This window comes from Halichondria panicea, chromosome 16, assembly GCF_963675165.1.
Source record: "Halichondria panicea chromosome 16, odHalPani1.1, whole genome shotgun sequence".
In the NCBI taxonomy this organism is placed as follows: Eukaryota; Metazoa; Porifera; class Demospongiae; order Suberitida; family Halichondriidae; genus Halichondria; species Halichondria panicea.
In genome coordinates, this window is record NC_087392.1 from 118,611 (window position 1) to 133,077 (window position 14,467).

The 14,467-nt window shown below is 46.2% G+C and overlaps 4 protein-coding genes across 4 annotated transcripts; 1 reads left to right on the forward strand and 3 right to left on the reverse strand.

The window, feature by feature from the left end:
- The first annotated feature begins 79 nt into the window (after window positions 1-79).
- On the forward strand, window positions 80-3,053 carry LOC135349536 (ATP-dependent 6-phosphofructokinase, muscle type-like). Its single transcript, XM_064548071.1, has 2 exons — window positions 80-1,045; window positions 1,264-3,053. The coding sequence occupies exons 1-2, from the start codon at window positions 139-141 to the stop codon at window positions 2,928-2,930; spliced, it is 2,574 nt and encodes an 857-aa protein (XP_064404141.1). The 5' UTR covers window positions 80-138; the 3' UTR covers window positions 2,931-3,053.
- A 592-nt stretch (window positions 3,054-3,645) lies between these two features.
- On the reverse strand, window positions 3,646-6,007 carry LOC135349542 (uncharacterized). Its single transcript, XM_064548076.1, has 2 exons — window positions 5,950-6,007; window positions 3,646-5,844 (listed from the first exon to the last, which is right to left on the reverse strand). Exon 2 carries the CDS (start codon window positions 5,841-5,843, stop codon window positions 3,873-3,875), a length of 1,971 nt encoding a protein of 656 aa, XP_064404146.1. The 5' UTR covers window position 5,844; window positions 5,950-6,007; the 3' UTR covers window positions 3,646-3,872.
- A 164-nt stretch (window positions 6,008-6,171) lies between these two features.
- LOC135349535 (uncharacterized) lies at window positions 6,172-10,222 on the reverse strand. The gene is made up of 5 exons (XM_064548070.1): window positions 10,073-10,222; window positions 9,882-9,989; window positions 8,964-9,764; window positions 7,812-8,678; window positions 6,172-7,669 (listed from the first exon to the last, which is right to left on the reverse strand). The coding sequence occupies exons 2-5, from the start codon at window positions 9,906-9,908 to the stop codon at window positions 6,479-6,481; spliced, it is 2,886 nt and encodes a 961-aa protein (XP_064404140.1). The 5' UTR covers window positions 9,909-9,989; window positions 10,073-10,222; the 3' UTR covers window positions 6,172-6,478.
- Window positions 10,223-10,366: 144 nt separating this feature from the next.
- LOC135349541 (E3 ubiquitin-protein ligase TRIM36-like) lies at window positions 10,367-14,415 on the reverse strand. The gene is made up of 6 exons (XM_064548074.1): window positions 14,244-14,415; window positions 13,689-14,181; window positions 13,402-13,602; window positions 12,354-12,449; window positions 11,118-11,881; window positions 10,367-10,979 (listed from the first exon to the last, which is right to left on the reverse strand). Exons 2-6 carry the CDS (start codon window positions 14,172-14,174, stop codon window positions 10,427-10,429), a joined length of 2,100 nt encoding a protein of 699 aa, XP_064404144.1. The 5' UTR covers window positions 14,175-14,181; window positions 14,244-14,415; the 3' UTR covers window positions 10,367-10,426.
- Window positions 14,416-14,467: the final 52 nt, after the last annotated feature.

The window sequence follows — 14,467 nt, forward strand, 5'->3', positions numbered from 1 at the left end:
TGTTATCAAAACAAAATGACAGTTGAAATGTCAGATTGTGTGGGTGTATTGTTATGTCAGATTGTGTGGGTGTATTGTTATGTTGATGTAATCGGAGTGTCTCTCCTATTATTGACGTGACCGAAGTAGCTGCTTGAAATGTCCCTCTCTCCTAAGAGCACAAGCACTCCATTGAAGACAACCTCTTCTCTGGCTACAGAGAACTTATCTGCGCCCGGTATCCACAAGTCAGCCAGTGGAATAGCATGGTTGGAAACCAGTGAGATCACGTCACACCAGGAGCCCATAGCTCCACTCAAGATACAGGAGTCTCAAGATCTACTCGATGAGTTTGCAGCCAATGATTCGATAACGTCACAGCTGATCGGAACTCGTGTGTCGTTCTCTTCCCCATCTCAGAGCAGTTTAGTAGCTGCTGGTCGTGCCATGGCGGTCCTCACCAGTGGAGGGGATTCCCCCGGGATGAACTCTGCACTCCGAGCGGTCGTACGTGTGGGTATCTACTACAACATGAAATCGTATGCAGTGTACGAAGGTTACCAAGGTTTAGTGGAGGGTGGCGAGAAGTTGAAGGAGATCACTTGGAACGATGTGTCAGGCATCCATTGCATGGGAGGCACCATTATTGGGACGGCACGTTGTAAGGAGTTTCGGACAAAAGAAGGACGATTGAAAGCCTGTGAGAATTTGGTGAAAAGAGGCATCAATAATCTGGTTGTGATTGGAGGCGATGGAAGTTTAACTGGAGCCAATATCTTCAAGGAGGAATGGAAAGGTCATATCAAGAAGCTTCTGGAGGACAAGACCATCACGGCTAAGCAAGCAGTTGCGTGCGGTTATCTGAACATTGTTGGTTTGGTTGGGTCCATTGATAACGACATGTGTGGTACGGATATGACGATAGGAGCGGACACTTGTCTACACCGGATCATGGAGGCTCTGGACTGTCTCACGAGCACAGCCGCTAGTCACCAGAGGAGCTTTGTGCTGGAGGTGATGGGTCGTCACTGTGGCTACCTGGCTCAGATGGCAGCCATAGCTGGTGGTGAGTGTTGGTGGTCCGTGTTATGTATGTCAGTATGTAACTGTACTATAGGTCACATGTACCTTGCACTCTCCTATTGACTGATCTATGTACCACCATTAAGTGTATTCATTGTTGCTATTGTTTGCATAAGTATCCTTGTAAGTACACACGGAAACATAATTGTGGCTTAAACTGGTTTACTTGGCTAATATAATCTGCCCCTCTCCTCCACACAGGTGCTGATTGGGTGCTTATCCCTGAGAATCCCCCACAGCCAGGCTGGGAGGAAGTCATGTGTCACAAGATCGACTTCTGTCGTCAAAATGGTCGTCGTCACAGTCTAGTGGTCATGTCCGAGGGAGCAGTGGACTCTAAAAACAAACCAATCACCTCAGCTGACGTCAAGAAGATTCTGGAGACCAAGCTTGGCCACGACACGAGGATCACTGTCCTAGGGCACGTTCAGAGGGGAGGAAAACCCTCTGCCTACGATAGAATCATCTCTTGCAGGATGGGAGCAGCTGCGGCCCTCGCACTCTTAGGCACCTCCAGTGAGATACCCTCTATGATGATTGGTGTCCAAGGCAACCAGATCTTCCAGCTGCCCCTCATGGAATGTGTGAGACGCACACGAGCAATTGACAAGGCTATGAAGGATTGTGTCTTCAAGCAAGCTCTAAATATTCGCGGAGATAGTTTCCGACGAAGCAGAAAGATCCTCAAGAGATTGGAGTCATGTGGTAGCTCAGATGATTCCAATTGTGAGTCCCCCTCTTCCCCAACCTCCCACAAGTTCACATTTGCCATCATGAACGTTGGAGCTCCAGCTGCCGGAATGAACGGATGTACGAGGGCCTTTGTTCGTCTTCTCCTCTTTCAAGGACACACTGTCCTGGGGATCTCTGAGGGATTTGTTGGATTGCTAGGGGACAAAGTTCGCCCGATGTGCTGGAAGGAGGTGGACGGATGGGCATCTCAGGGTGGATCCAAATTAGGCACTAATCGAGATATTCCCGACGACAAGACTCTTCCAGAAATTGCTGCCAAGTTTGGAGAGTACAAGATCCAAGGGCTGCTTATCATTGGTGGTTTTGAGGCGTACAGCAGTTTGATCAAGCTGGAGAAAACTCGCTCAGTGTACACAGCATTTCGTATTCCTCTGTGTGGAGTGGCTGCTACCATTAGTAACAATGTCCCGGGTACAGAGTTCAGTCTCGGCTGCGACACATCCCTCAACGTCATCGTCTCGGCAATGGACGTCCTCCGACAATCGGCGTACGCCAGTCGCAAAAGAGTGTTTGTGGTTGAGACCATGGGTGGTTACTGTGGTTTCCTTGCCAACATGGTGGCACTGGCTGGCGGAGCTGACGTTGCGTACATCTTTGAAGAAAAGTTTACGATTGCTACACTGCAGAACGACATATCTTGTCTAATTGGAAAGTTTGTCGATGGCCTTCAAAATGGAATTTTGATTCGAAACGAGAATTGCAGTGAGAATTTCACGACCGACTTTCTGTGCAAGCTACTCGACGAGGAGAGCAAAGGAATGTTCATTACCCGCAGCCTTGTCCTCGGGCATCTACAACAAGGGGAAGCCCCTAGTCCGTTTGACCGCATTCTGGGCGTTAAGTATGCCTCCCATGCAGTGGATTTCCTCATCGATGAAGCTAACAAGAACTTTGCCGGGAACAAAGTGCGAGCCACTAGCAAGGAGTCTGCTTGCATGATTGGACTTCAAGGGGTCAAAGTCCAGAGGGTCCCACTCCAAGAGCTTATTTCAAAAACTGATTTCAAATATCGAATTCCAACGGACCAGTGGTGGATGTCTCTACGCCATCTGATTGGTCTGCTTGCTAAGCACAAGGAACATGCTTTCCTGGGTGAAGAATTTCACAGGAATTGAACAAACTTTCTAATAATAATGATTAGTGAACAATGATAAATTAACAATTTAATTTGTAGCTTTAGTTATTCATGCATGCTTTGTGTGTGTATGCTTTGTGTACGCTTGAAACTTTTCATTGCATGCCTGCCAACATGACTGTAGGACGATAATTACTGCGCATGCGCATGCACTTTGCCATACATGTCTACAGCTACTGCCGGATAATAATTATTGTGCTTTCTGTACATGTACAATTCTACGCAGCTAGTATAAAGTTGTCCAACACTCTGTATAAACCATGGTACACTTATTTTGCATGCCTAACAATTATCTACATGTAGATGTAGGTCTACACAACATAATTTTCTTGTAATGCTGTAGCTTTGAAAGCTGCTTTCTTATGCACTAGCCTATAAGCTTTTAAACTGTAATATGATAAGTTTCATAGAATAATATCTGTCAAAATACATGTAATGGGTAGGTGTTGAATGTGGGGGAATGAAAACAGGATCTGCAGTATTGGCTCTCGTTAATCCGGCCACCCTTGGGACAGTGCAGCTTGGCCGGAATAGCGAGGTAGTCTAGTGCAGCTTGGCCAGAATAGCGAGGTAGTCTAGTGCAGCTTGGCCGGAATAGCGAGGTAGTCTAGTGCAGCTTGGCCGGAATAGCGAGGTAGTCTGGCCGGAATAGCGAGGTAGTCTAGCCGCATTTCTATATTATAAGTGATATGGCCATATTGTTGCTCATGCATCACAGAGCTATCATTGCAGAAAACTGTTGTACAACACACACACCAACTACAACGTATCAGTGAATACGTGTACCCAAAATAAAATAACTAATAATTAGCGTCTAAAAAATATATGTAGAGTCTGTCTGTGTCTAAAAAAAACTTTCTAGTGACTAGCTATATATAATTATACCAAGTAACTATACAGTCCGGTTCTTTGGGTATGCGATTCAGATTCGAATACGACGTATCATTCTTTGCACAGTGAGCACTAATCTTGACACTCGCTGCTTTGATATTAACACACTCCTCTTACGCACTCTCATAGAGCAGTCCACAATGTAGTACAAGCTCAAACCAACTGCTCCAAATGAAACTAGTTCAGTAGCTGAAAATGAACTCTTGAGATTGAGAGCTCGAAGAGTGGTCGCTGTACGCTCATGCACAAGATCACTGGCGGCAGCAGCTTGGAGCAAATCTTGATAGCCAGGGATGAGATCCTTGGAGGATGCTGCTGGGTGTGCCAAGAGGTAGGACAAGGCTCCATTAGCTCCACTTTGTGTCATGCCTGTCCCTCCAAGGCCTGCAGAAACAACTAAACCTGGAGCAAGTTTGTAGAATTGAACTTCATTTTTGGGATTGACAGATCGAGGACAACTATCGACTGAAAGGACATCAACAAAATGATCTTTGAAGAGTGCCCTGAGATGCTCCAGATTGTTGAGGGCGTAGGTAGCTGCTGCATATTCTGAGCCAAGGTTTCCACCTCCAGTTAGTTTACCCAGAGTGAGATCTTCTTGAGGAGAGTAGGCCACCTCCGTCCAGTGTGAGTTGTGAGCTCCAATGATTGCAATCTTTCCTTTCATGAGGAAATATCCAGAGCATCCTGCAGCTGTAGTTATGCTTGGCACAGGCGAAGATAGACCAAATTTCCACTTAACGAGAGAAATGATATTTCTTGGATAAGACAAAATCCTGGCTGATGTAGCTTGTCGAGGCTGTTCAAATTCGTACACAGCAGAATAGCCAAGAGAGAGGACCACACTGGAGCATGGCTGATACCACTTCTTCCCTGTGTTGACACTCTGAAACAAAACTCCCCTGACTCCATTTTCATCGATGTACACACTGTCAACAGCCACCCCCTCACTCCAGGTGTTACCAGTTTTTTCCACAATGCTGCGGAGGGTGACATTCATGTCAGAACTGATACGACCATCTTCCGGATAAACAAAGGCTGTGAGATCACTGTCAATCTCTCCTGGCTCTCCCAATGCAGCGGAGATATCCGAAGGAGACATCTCTTTGGACGCAATTTGGTTAGTAATCACAAGATCTCTGTTTTCTTTCTGAACAAGTTGTGCCCCTTCTTTATCGAACTCGAGGTGGAGTGATTTTGACGGGCCAAGCTCAGTTTCTGTATCAACAAGCAGGGATGGTTTCCCACTAGGAGTGTGGCTAGTAAGACCGACACTCTCACCAACATCTTCTAGATATCGAAAAATAGGAACAGAGCATCTTGCATAATTCCTACTATGAGCCCAATCTGTGTTTGCAGGACTGATAGAATCGATGATCACATTGCGGTAAGTGTGGTAAAAGGCACGGGAAAGAATACTTGCTGTGTTGAGGCAATTTGATGCACTTGAGAATATTCCCTTCAGGGATAAGTCGACTTTCAAATAGCTCAGCTTCCTTGCTTCAGCCTCAAGCCCCTTGTTAGATAACATCAGGCGATGCAAAAAATGGTAAAGAATGGTTGGAGGCCTCAACAAACTGTCATTGCTGACAGAGGTGCCTTTGGATACCGTATAAAAGTAGGAGCTAGATCGAGCATTGGAGTACTTGAAATCATAGGTGACAAACATGACCTTTTGCTGTGGTCCTGAGAGAGTACTGTTCAAAGCTGCACCCATCATACTACCAGGTCCTCCAGCATACACAGCAAGGGAATTTTCATCAAATAAGCTATCATATTTTGTACCCTTGATGGAGCGAATTGTCACTCTTGTTTTAGGATGTTCTTCAGTGGAGCGATCAAACACATGATGGTTCTCACAGGCCTCTGGGAACAGTTGAAGTGCTTTCTGTCTAATTTCATGGTCTGGATTCACCCACTTCTTAGTGAGCTCGCTCTTCTTGTCTCGACAGATCAAGTCTGTGAGATATCTGTCCAGAGAATCACCTCTCCCAGAGATCATCCTAGGCACACACACACAACTATTTGTTACTGTAACAAATCTGTAATTAAACTGAGCAAACTTATGCCTTGAGCTATAATCTATTAGCTGTGGCTAGGACACCAACCTGGAAATTTCCAAAATAACAATAAACACAGTAGATAAGGAGGTATACACAGATAATGGGGGGTCTATAAAGTAATACAACAAAAGAATGCAAATTTTTACTTCCTCATGCTGCACAACTGCGCGTGCGCTTCACTGTGCTATATGACGTAGCCGCCCTCGAATGTTAACTGTGATGAATGACGTAAAAGGCACACCCACTATAAACAATTATAATGCCTGGTCAAATTCAGAAAATTAATAATTATTTATGCCACAAGAAATAAAGTATTGACATACAATACAAATACACAAAACATGCTTAGCATGCAGACAATACATGTTATACACACACACAGCTAATAGTTCAAATAGTTCAATGAGAGTTCGACCTACTAAACAGTCGCTAAGGGGAACAGCAGCACCAAAATTGGAACAGGTGCAGAAATGAATACGTCACCCAATTATCCTCAGCAGAGGACAAATCATTGCAGTTGCAATCACATAATCTTTTTAGATCAAAACAATCGAATTTCGCCCGGGACATTGGCTCAAGGCTGAGAGGGGTGCTGAGTACTTGAATTAGAGAGTACGTGGAAATCTGTCCGTGAGGAGTTCAAGTCAGGAGGGGGTCCCGGTTGGCCGAATATGACTGAGGCAGGAGGATAAGGCATCATCTGGTTCATCGTGACAGGTACAGAGTTCGAGGAGTGGAGGGTAGACGGTGTGTACACAGGCTCTGTGTATCGTATAGATGGTTGAGAGGACTGCCCCTGAGGCTGTGCGTACTGCCCCTGAGGCTGTGCCCCCTGCTGGTAGTTAGCCACAATCTCTTCACCTCGTGGCTGTTCATTCGAGTGGACGAAATCGGCTCCTTCAAGAGGTTGTTGTAATACTCTCTCAAAAATCTCTTGAACAGGCGTCAACGTTTCCGGAGGGTTGGTTAGTGTACTGATCGAATTGGAATTGATAATTTCAGAAATAAATTCGGCAGGTGATTGAGTTACACTGTCAGAAACTTGAAAGGTGAGCGGTGTGGCATCAGCAGTTTGATCAGTCAGTGGGCGAGACTCGATGATGGGTTGCATGGGACGAGGTTTATCACTAAAGTCCGTAAGAATGTCATCACTGCTGGCTCGAGACGAGAGAGTTGACGACTGAGATACGAATTTGCTTCCAGCGCTGCCATTGCTCCCAGTGCTGCTTGCAGTCGAGGGATAGCTATGCAGAGCACGAGTATCAGGTGTGAGATATCCAGAGCTACCAGTGTGACTACCGAGAGGGTACGGAGGATCGGCCACCTCAACAACAATACAACCATCACCCTCGTTTCCAACTTGCTTCTCAACATCAGTAGCACCATTTCTCACAAAGCTTCCTCCGCCCCCTCCACCACGCCCACCACCTCCACCGGAGTAGCCACCCCCACCACCGCCACCCCAGGAGCCAGCACTACCTCCACCACCAAATCCACCGTTTCGACCGCCCTTGCCTCCACTGAGAAAACTATCAGCTGTTGACGCATTCTTCAATGCTCCGGCTCCACCATATCCCCAGGGTGGGCCAGTGAATTTAGCCAAGTCAGCATCTTCACCAGCCTCTCCGTTGCGACCACCTTTTGCGCTTTCAAGACCGAGACCATCCATTCCATCGACTTCAAGACTAGCATCAGAGCCGTTGTAGTCGCCATCGTCTCTTCCACGAGTTCCCCCACCTCCCCCGGCAACAATCAGTAGATTCTCCTGTATGTTGGGAAGAATGGAAAATGGAGGTAAAATTATGACAACAAAGTGTGAGAACACAACAATAGTTACATGAATGAAAGCAAGATAAGGGATCAGAATACAAACATTTCCTTTAAATACAAATGTTTCAATAACTTGCCTGAGTGATGTCATTGAGTGCCACAAAGGAACCTCCCCCACCTCCAGAGCTGTACTCGTGTCGTTGAGACATACCCCCACACAGGAAGATGAGAATGTCGCCTTGCTTCAGAGAAAACGTGGCAGAAATAATAGCTCCCTTCCCTCCAGTTCGATTCTGGCCATCAGTAGCTTTAGCTCCTTGAACAGTGATTCGGTAGTGGGCACTCAGAGGTATACAGATGCGATGTATGCGTTTCGTATACTCAAACATCACAGGGAAATCGACACATTTTGCCTTGACTGATTCGCTCCACATACCCCAGCCAGCGTCGTTTTGGGAGCGCACTTTAAACCTGTATGTGTATCCGGGGCAGAGGAAATCGACGTACGTTTTCAATTCTGTTCCAGCCACTTTCTGGAACTGTGGCTCAGTCTGGGAGAACTTGAGCTGATCATGTGATCTCTTTAAAACAGTGCTGAGATATTTGTCAAGCTGCTCAAATTCGATTTCAAAATGCTTTGCTTCACAATTTTTGCCCGTTTCCCAAGAGAGAGAGAGGATGTTGTTTTTGTTAGGGGATGGATTAGCGTGTAACTCAGTGGGCGTCTGCCCCCCACACACAGCACCCAGGGACGAAAGCTTTTGGACAACTTCTGGTGAGATTACTAACGGGATTTCATGGCTTGTGAGTGGATTGAGGAGACTGCGGTCCTCCGCGAGTATCAGCGTTTCCATATTGTCAGCGATGGAATGATAAGAGTTGAGGAAATCGTTGTCGTCAGCTGACGTGAGACTGCTGAGTGCATCGTGGGCTTTCTTGAATGACTCACTCGAGGCTTGGATGAGAACAAGTTGCTGCTCTAGACATCGGGTACGATCAGTATACTGCAAGGGGGAGCGATAAATGAATATCAATCATTTATCAAGAGAGTTGATACATAAGGCTTTACAGTGCATACCACATTCCTTATTAGGCACACAGTAATATGCCACATTCATAGAGACAATACTGATATCAGGAATTCCCACTTCTTGGTAATCAATACAAGTACATCTGTACATACAGGGACAGGCCTTAGTGCAGGATGTGCTAACATCTGAGGACACACTGAAACCACTCAATAACAGCTGTTCCCACACGCAAAGTGAACACACACACACACACAGTACCTCCTTATCCACTTGATTCAGTAGCTTTTGCTGTCGGGACTGTATTCGGCTGATAATCTCTGCAAACTGACTAGAAATGTTAGCTTTAGCAGTAGAAGCTGACGGTCCTAGCTGCTTGAGTATGGCATCAATATTAACTTTTGAGGCAGCTAAACTTCCGATGATGTTCCCTCCTGTCTGATACAGTCTCTGGACACTAGCACGCACCTTCTTGGCACATTCTGGAATCAGCTCGAAATGTTCAGATCGAAATATCCAATCAGATTGCACTTCACAAGCGTTGCAAGCAAACTCTTTGCGGCTCTCAGAGTAGTAGACTGCCCTTCTATCTCCGTGGCGATTACAGGGTACAAAGGTCATGAGTGCAGGGACTTGGTTGGCCTGGTAACGACGGTGGCGTTTAACAGGTCCAAAGTTGCGTTCGTGTTCCAATTTGTCACATTTCTCACAGAACCTGTAGTGGAATCCAGGCTGGCAGTCAATGCATACCATGGTGGTGGGTTGCTCATGGCACACATCACAGAGGGGCTGCTGAGATACAGTGTCCTGACAATCACCACGTCGCGTTTGGAGGATCTCAAACAGAGCCACGTTGGGAGGTAGTTGAGTGATATCAGGGTGTCCTATCGGGTGTAGCTGAGCACATACAGGACACTTGACCCCCCTGGCCATCATCATGTTTTGTAGACATCTGGTGCAGTGAGTGTGTCCACATCTCAATATCCGAGGGACATGGTTAAAGTCTTCTCCGTACTCCTCGTTGCAGATATCACACTCGAGAGTCTGTAGGACCTGTTGGTTCTACAGAGGCACGCACAGAACAGTATGATGATGTAACAGAGGATACCTTCACATTATAAATGAGAGTTATTTATAGCTAACGCCTATCTGTACAATACTAGGTAACCCTTCACTCACTGCAGGAGCGTCTTGTTCACCCGACATGTTCAACCAGTCCTGTAGGCTGGCCTGGAGTGCCTGACACGTACACAGGTGCAGTGGTCACTACAATCACTGATGTTCAATCTACAGAATGAAATTTGGGCAGTATTAATTTATTATTCAATGAAAAGCTTGATCTACACAAGCTAGGTCGATTATAGTCATACCTCTTAGCCAATGAAGAAGCTGGTCTCACAGACTAGTACAGGAAAGATCGGGAAAGTGTCTGAGCACTCGATACATACACTACAGTATTGACATATCAAAAGGGTACTCCCCTAGCAAAGAGTCACGTGTGTTGAGTTATTTTATTGTAAGAGACACGCCCTTTGATGAGACCTCAATGCGCATGCGTGTTGCTTTAGCCTATGAAAAAAAATTAGCGTAATGCCGTAGTCCTAGCCTCGATTCCAGGCCTTTGTTCTAGCGGCCTGGAATCGAGGCTAGTCAGACCACACTGGTAATAATCAACCACATTAATTATAATTATGGTATAAAGGCTAAAATTGCTAAAATTGTGTTCACTGTCCTTCAGCTACATCTACAATAGTCACTGATCCGTGTCCAGAATTCCCGAGAGTGCGGTTTTGGTTCTCTCCATCTTCTGCGATGAATGATCCTCCGCCTCCTCCACCACGCCCACCACCACCTCCAGAGTAGCCGCCTCCACCGCCCCCTCCATACACGCCCACGGCACCACCTCCACCAAATCCACCGCCTTGTCCAGCCTTCCCTCCGCTAATAAACGATTGAGATTTCAACGAGCTTGAGCTGAAGCCTGCTCCTCCAAAGCCCCAGCATGGAGCCGAGTAGTTTGCATCCTTTCCAGCCCCTCCCCCAGCCCCGCCCTCAGCCCATTGCTGTCCAAGACTGTCCAATCCCTCGTCACTCATCACGTTAGCATCTCTGCCGTCATAGTCATCAGAGTCATGTCCTCTTGTTCCACCCCCGCCCCCGGCAACAATGAGGCAGTGAGAGCGCTTCTGGAGTGATACAAACGTTCCTCCACCACCACCGGTGGAGGACAACACCTTCTCAGACATGCCACCACACAAGATGATCAGCTTGTCATATCTGCATGCACATGTAGGGGGGGGACAGCATTCATTGATGATTACATGATGAGAAATCTAAGTTGACTAATAACCTAAATTGACACACAAGTTACGGGCGTCTACAGTTTATTGATTAGCAGGATATAATAATACTCACTTGGTTAGTTGGAAGGTGGCCTCAATGATTCCGCCACGCCCTCCTTTCCTCACATCACCGTCAGCTGCTTTGGCCCCTCGAGCTGTGATGCGATAGCGTCCAGTCCACGGTATCTCTAGCTCGACAATCTGCCCAGTGTACTCTATGGTCAGGGGAAACCCCGGCATCGCCCCCACAACAGGTTGACTCCAAATACCCCACCCGGCAATATTGAGTGAGCGAATACGGAAACCATATTTCTTCATAGGCATGATCCCACTGACGAGCGTCTGAGTAACCGTGGCTGGTATGGAATCAATCGAACGTGGAAAGTTGTCCATGTATTTCGAGTAATCGCCAGTCACCATGGAAACGGGGTCGCTATCCTCCTCTTCGACGGGCGTGTATCGAATCTCGTACTTTTCAGCAGCATCCAGATGTGTTTGCTCCCACTTGAGCATAAGCAGGCCACAGTTAATCTCTGTGATCAGTCGAGAGGGCACTCTCCCCCCTCCAATACAGCCGAGGGTTTCAATAGTAGTGAGCAGGTCAGGGGGTAGGTAGACTGGGATCTCTCCAGTGGTGACAGCTGCTTGGTACAGAGGTAGGTCTTCATCCATGAGTTGTGCTCGCATGCGGCTCAGAGTGTTCTCGGCTTGTTGTAGATGATTGTAGTCGGTCATCTGAAGGAGCCAGTTGCCACGGACAATTGCTGTGTCGGCATTCCCCTGAGCAAGCTCTAGGCTCTCTTGTTGCTCTAGCAGAGATTTCTTTTGAAAGTGGGCCTGTGAAAAATAGGTCAAGTGAAGTTCCAGTATAATTATTATCATATCCTTGTGTCGAAACTACTAGAATCGGCTCTGTAACTAGAGTTATGATGGTCCAAATTCAACGATTTTATGATTGTCTGAAAGCTTAGAAGGAGCTCTATCAGATTATATGCTCAAATCCCAAATTTGAAACGGGCCATATTTTCGGGAAAATACCATGGGCCATGGTATTTGTCGAAAACAGGCCAAAAATAGACTTCTGATTTTTTTAACACATTATCTGAAAGGTCTCTCTCTAAGCTTTCAGAAAATCACAAAATTAACATTATTGGACCAACTGAACTAAAGTTATGACCGTTCAAAAGTGCTCCATTCAACGCTAGATGTACATAATTATGCTGTATGCACACAATTAAACCACATTCACGCGTCATATACAACAGAAATCATACCACCACAAACGAACGCCATGGTAATCATCACACACCTCTTGCTCAATGAGTCCTGTCACTTCAGCCAGCCTCTTCTTTAGAGCCATCTCCAATGTGCTGAAGTCTACATTGACACGGTCCAAGGCTCGCATCTGAGGGGGGCAAGTCATGCATAATACAGAACTTGTTATATCCACACAAAATTCTAACTCAAGTTATAAGCACTCGCTATCAAAACAGGCCCATCAGAAAGATCTTCAAGGCTAATACCGTATATCTTCTAAGTTATCGGACAGCAAAAAATAATTATTTTGAAAATTGTCCGGGTATAATTGGAACAGATTTTTATAGAGCACGCGAAGTGTCCGAACAAAAAAGCAGCTGCATGCGAGCTAGCTAAGTTTAATAGAACAGGGTACGACTGAATAGTTGCACTAGCTATCTAAAACTAGCTACTCAAAGCTATCTAACTGCAGCACTCTAAGTCTTACTTGCCGTCTATGAATGTAACTCAACTTTTCAAGGTATTGTCCGGATATTTAGAACAAATGTAATATTAAAGTACTGGAGTGTCCGTTGTATTAGAACAACGAAAATTGCCCAAGAGTGTCCGGGGTAATTAGAAGTGTCCGATAAATTAGAAGATATACGGTAGTACAACACCACCTGATAACACACAACGGTCATGCTTTTCCAATCTCTGATCTACAATGTCATGTAAATACAGTAGAACCTCGATTATCCGGCCCTCGATTATCCGGAACCTCGATTATCCGGCTTGGCAGTTTTCTTTTTAATCAGATTACATAATTCAGAAAATGGGCGTGTCCCTCAAATGCGCATGCGCGTTGCAGCTGTTACCATGGAGACATGCCTGCTTTTCTTTTGCGCATGCGCAGACAACATGTGGCACTGCTGTTCATCAATAAAGTGGGTGGATCAAGGCGTGGTTTATCTATTCGATTATCCGGCATATTCACTTATCCGGCCTGCTTCTGGAACCAAGGTGTCCGGATAATCGAGGTTCTACTGTACATCGTTACATACGCCTTTCAAAGGGCTACAAAACACACATTGTAATGGTGGTGAAGTGTGCAGTCTCACCTTCTCCTGATCGACTCTCTTGAGCAAAGAGTCTAGCTCAGTCCGTGTCTTGATGATGGCCTCCACCTTGTCTCGTATGAGCTGCATTAGACTGGGTACGTCATTGCGGACTGCCTCCACCGCATCCTCTATAGGAATGTAGTGATCCTCATCAGAACACACACCACTGCGTTTGCACTGCTCACAAGCAAACTTGTTACTCTGAGGAACAAACATATAATTAACACACTGGCATTTAGTAACAAGTAATGTTGAAACAATGAACGGACACTGGTAGCTATCACAACCTTAGAGGAGAAGAGGAGGCATGGTTGGTTAGGATGGTCGGGACACATTGGTACTGGAGTGTTGATACGAACAGCTCCTATGGCCTTTGGTTTGTGATCCTTGACTGGCCCAAACGGTCGACTGTGCTCCCTCTCACAGCACGAGGCACAGAACATAAACCCAGTGGGTAGACACTGGAAGCAGATGTGAGTAGCAAACTCCTTGCGGCAGTTTTGACAGATGGATTTCTGCGGAAGAGGTAGAGGATGGCGGACCGTCTTGTCTGGTTCTACTTTAATCGCCGCTACATAGTTCATGATGGTGATGTTGGGTACATGAGGGTCGTGTGTCACATGACTGCATTGCGGACAAGCCACACCCTCTATGTTGCTGCACTTGTTATCCAGACAGCTCTGACAGAATGTGTGGCCACAGCCGATGAGGAGTCGAGGTTGCCTCTCACCGCTGGTGGTGTACTCTTCCTTACACATGGGGCACACCAACATGGCAGCTCTATAGGGGTGGAGAGTATGTATGATGATATGCCACACACACTGAGTGTACACTCAACACACCTGGTTAGGGATCAGACTCTTCAAGGAACACTCTTGAAGAAGTTGTAAACATTCAGCATTTAGTGGAACAACAGTTGAAGCTTTGGAGCTTGGTAAATTATTAAAAGAAGATGACTTTCTTGGAAGAGGATCAAGGGTAAATCCCTTAGTGTGTTTCTAAATGTACGAATCAGATCTGGTACGAATGAAATTTTGATGTGGGAATTAAAGGGAAACCCCCATTA